This window comes from Austrofundulus limnaeus, unplaced genomic scaffold (assembly GCF_001266775.1).
Source record: "Austrofundulus limnaeus strain Quisiro unplaced genomic scaffold, Austrofundulus_limnaeus-1.0 Scaffold4, whole genome shotgun sequence".
Classification (NCBI taxonomy): Eukaryota; Metazoa; Chordata; class Actinopteri; order Cyprinodontiformes; family Rivulidae; genus Austrofundulus; species Austrofundulus limnaeus.
Genome location: NW_013952406.1, coordinates 5,790,327 through 5,794,553, shown reverse-complemented (window position 1 = coordinate 5,794,553; position 4,227 = coordinate 5,790,327). Strand labels below are relative to the sequence as shown.

The 4,227-nt window shown below is 42.6% G+C and overlaps 1 protein-coding gene across 1 annotated transcript in view; it reads right to left on the bottom strand.

Moving 5' to 3' along the window:
* kcnt2b (potassium sodium-activated channel subfamily T member 2b) overlaps nucleotides 1-3,049 on the bottom strand; it is a 48,955-nt gene extending 45,906 nt beyond the window's left edge. The window contains exons 1-2 of the mRNA XM_014025081.1: nucleotides 2,876-3,049; nucleotides 2,541-2,793 (exon numbers count right to left, since the gene is read on the bottom strand). Of these exons, the coding sequence (XP_013880535.1) occupies nucleotides 2,541-2,629 (89 nt within the window). The 5' untranslated portion in view covers nucleotides 2,630-2,793; nucleotides 2,876-3,049. The remainder of the gene's footprint in view (nucleotides 1-2,540; nucleotides 2,794-2,875) is intronic.
* Between the last annotated feature and the right edge of the window lie 1,178 nt (nucleotides 3,050-4,227).

The window sequence follows — 4,227 nt, the reverse complement described above, 5'->3', positions numbered from 1 at the left end:
TAACAAGACAAATAATCTTACACATTCTGAAAACAAGATGATTATTCTTACACAATCAGTTCTTGTTTAATAAATCAGTCTCAAAACAAGATCAAAGACTTTTTTGGCTGGATATATGATTTTAAATCTTAGTAAAATGGACAGTTTTTGCTGCAAGTGCACTCTTAGAAAGAAGAAGCCCAACTTTTTCTTTTCTTTCATTTTGTTTTTGGGCATCTTGTCTTTCTGTTCACTGAAACACGTCTAATTTGTTTAATTGCAAGACGTTTCAAAGTTTTCTTGCTTTTTTTAAACAGTCACACAGCTAAATGCTGGTGCTAAGGTCGGAGCTTTATAGGACKTCTCAGAAAACTTTATTTCCACGTTTTGAGCTGCATGATGAATTGATGGCTGCAGGTTAGGACTGTTGCCTCGCAGCAACGAAGCTGCAGATGAAAACTCAGCAGGATCTTTCTTTTGAAGAGCAGCATGGGGGGTTTTCTTCCTCACACAGTCTGAAACGGTGCACGTTAGGTTTCATTTGTGATGCTAAATTGTTTGGGCACATCTTTGTCTCTGTGGCCCTGCGACGAACTGTCAGCCTGACCCGGGTAGATCCTGCCCGACACGCAGTGACTGCTGGAGATAAACACAGACTCCATGCGAGCCAGGACAGGATCCAGCAGGTAGAGGAAATAAACGGATGAGTGAATTTGCCATTTTTATTGGTCCACCATCAGCTCAGCTTAGTCTTTTAGACAGATGGCTTCACAGAATCTTCAAGCGCTCTTTGCTATGAAGCAGAATTCACAGTTGACTGTCAGAAGTCCCTGAGGCAGAAAGCAGCTCCAGCTGGTGAGAGACGTTCTTCTCCTTTTGGTGTGGAGCTTCATGTTACTGCAGCTTTGCTCTTCTTTTCAAATAAAGCCACGACTGTGAAATGTTGTGTGTCCACAGGTCAGAACTCTTCCTGTCTTTAGTCACGTGCATTTTGAATCAGTGGTTTTTGGATCAGCTCTGCTCATTGGCTAGATTTCTTTATTAGAATCAATTTTTAACTGTGTTGAACAGATCACGACTTTACTTTACTGGAGGTTTTGGGGTCTACTTCCATGAAAGGCCAGCAGCTAAGTGAGGATTCAGTGTCTGCTTGTTCAAATACGTGGAAAAAGTCAACTATTCCTGCAGGATGGGGCTTTTTTTTTTTTTTGGCAAATCTGTGAGCAGAATGTTACATTTCTAAATGGATTAAATATGCAGTTCACATCACACACCACCCTAATTAGACATTGGCTGCCTTCTAAGCCCCCTACAGTGCCTGACACCATGGATGTCTGTAAAACAGCAAACCACACATGTTTACGATGTGCTTCAACACCTCCGTGTCACAGACGTGCACACAGTGCTGCTCACGGAGCGACGAACACCCCGGCTTCTTTCCACGGAGTGAATTTRGTGAAATCTTGAGCTGTGTCATCACCTGCTGTTGTTTTCTTTTCTGTTTTACCTCGTACAGAGGCGTGACGTCCAGAGGACCCCCCTGTGCCTCCTGGACTTGTTAGAAACAAGCAGCAGAAACCTCTGTAATCGGGTGGCCGAGGTCACRCTGCACTGGAACATCTGTCCTCGGGGAAAAACCGGTGAATTACAGAAGGCCAAGAGGAGCGCAGACGGAAAGAGCAGGCCGGTTCAGGCTCAGACCAAACAACCAGRGACCCTTCAGGTCAGAGAAGARKTTWTTTTTTTTTAAATCAGCTTGAAAAGACTTCTCTGACGAGCTACAGTGGCACGGCATCAACACTGTAACTCCCTGATTCATGCTGGCAGCATTTGGACCTGGACTGGTTYTCCATTTAACGTTTTCAAAGGCAAGTTCACCCAATTATCTGATTTAAAACACCCACTCAAGTCCACCAGCAAGTGCTTTGGTCCTCATTTCCACCTAGCAACCAGAGACACCGGGCAAGGAAAGGAGGTGCAGTTTTGTTCCCCCCTGTATCTGGCAGCATGAAGGAATGAACAAATTAAGCGGAGGATTTCATACAGCTCGTCAAAATCCACTGGCCTGCAAATGGAGTGWAAGCAAAGGGTAATTGCCAGTTAGAGGAGTGCACCCAATTAAAACGGTTTATATGTGGCCGATGTTTGACTGTAAATCTCAGGAACTGGAGGAGAGATCAATCCCCATTTCACCCCTTTTTTTGGAGTTAAATTTTTCTGTGATGTTTCTATTTGAGTACACCTTTATTTTGGACGGTAAAAATAAGTTTAGCAAGTTCCTCCCCATTTCTACCCGCCTGATCCCCTCCGAATATTGATTATGGCTCAGCAGTGCTGCCAGGAGGAACACTGATTCTGCGCACAAGGAAAAGAGTAACCTGTTGCAGCATCTTCCTCACACACCTGAAATATTAACATCAGACACATTTGGCCAAATCCAGACGCAGAAACGATTCCTCGTTTTCAGTCCAATGTGACGTGATGCTCTCCTGCTTCGGAGACGCGCAACAGATTCCGCGCGCCGCGCGCGTAAAAACGCCACAAGCCGCTCCGCTCCTTACCTGTCGTCGCTCTGCCAGTCCCCGAGCAACAGGTCTCGGAATCGGTACCGAGGAGGCAGCGGGAGCACCTCCTTTTCCAGTTCCACCATGGTCTTCCTCTTGGAAACACCAAGCTATGAGAGGAAGAAAAAAAAAGCACCGCCGCAGATCGAGGAGATGCTCCGCAGAACCCGAAATTCTGCTTCTTCTGCTATTCGGAACAGAAATGATCAACGAGCACCTTGATGGCTCTCATGGCAGAGTCTGCGACCTGCTGTAGAGAAAATAAACTTATTCCCTTTTTTTTTTCCAGCATCGGCAAAGATAAAAAAAAACAACCCAGCTTCACTTCTCACAGCGAGGCAACAGGTCGCTCATCCGATCCGTCGGTGCGTTTGAGGAGGAGGCTCCACTTTTTTAGGCTCCTGTGGCAACAGGAGAGCAACTGGTTGTGTCTCCTGACAGCATCCTCCCTGCCTGAGCGCCACATGGACGCAGTGACTGGGAACCGTTCAGGGAACACGGTGCAGATGCGACATGCATCCAACGACTTACAAAAAGAGCAGATCAGATACAAAACCGCACACTTAAATAAAAATAATAAAAAAACATGTAAATTAACAAGAAGCGATTTGCATCAGTTAAAACAYTAGGTTATCAGATTATTACTGCTCTGCTGTTTGTCACGTGCACACACGTGGCCCCCAGAAACGTCCAAAATGTTCTGAAATGGGTTTTTTTTAAATGTTTGTGCAATCAGCTGCAGCTTAGTTTTCCAACATTTTAACTCAGCTTTTTTTTGAAACTGCATAACCAAAGTAACACATCCAAGTCATCAGGTGGTGAATATTATAATTCATTTTTAGGACATTTAACACGATTCTGCACTGCTTCAAACTGAGCTCTGCTGCTCCCTCATCCATRTGCTCTGTATAATGAGGCAAAAAATGAAGACAAAAAAATCACTTTTAAAAAAGCAGAATAAAGTGTTTTAATGTTTTTTTTTTAATTACAAAGATGTTCACATTTCTCTGAGGGTTTGATAAAAGGTTCAGGGGTGCCTCCAGGGTGTTTTTTTTTCTTTCTTCCTAAGGGGTGGCCAGGTTGTGGGGTGGGCACACTAAACACAGAAGCTGTAAGAGATAATTTCCAATTTATCATTGCATTTCTATATTGGCGTTTTGAAAAATACGGCAGCATAAAAGCCAGGAAACTGCTCTCTGATTCAGGCTTACTTCAGTTAAATCATCCCTCCCTGACAAAAGGTGACAGTGTTTGCCTTCATATGTTAGCAAAATATCTATCAAAGAATATGAAACTAGCAAGTAGCCTAATCATTGGATATACAATAACTAACTTTTAGAGTAACAGTGCTCAAGATGGCAGAGTTATAAAGTAACTAAGAACAAATACTTCGTTAATGTACTTAAGTAGAATTTTTTGGGAATCTGTACTTAACTTGAGTAATTCTTTATCAGCCTACTTTTTACTTATACTTCTTACATTTTCACACAATTATCTGTACTTTCTACTCCTTATATTTCAAAAAAAAAAAGCAAGAAGTAGAAAGTCGTTACTTTTATTTCATTTTGGCTTGTTTTCATTCCAGTTTGTTATTGTAAAAAAATACTATCCATATACAGCGGGTAAAATAAGTATTGAACACGTCACCATTTTTTCAGTAAATATATTACTAGAGGTGCTAATG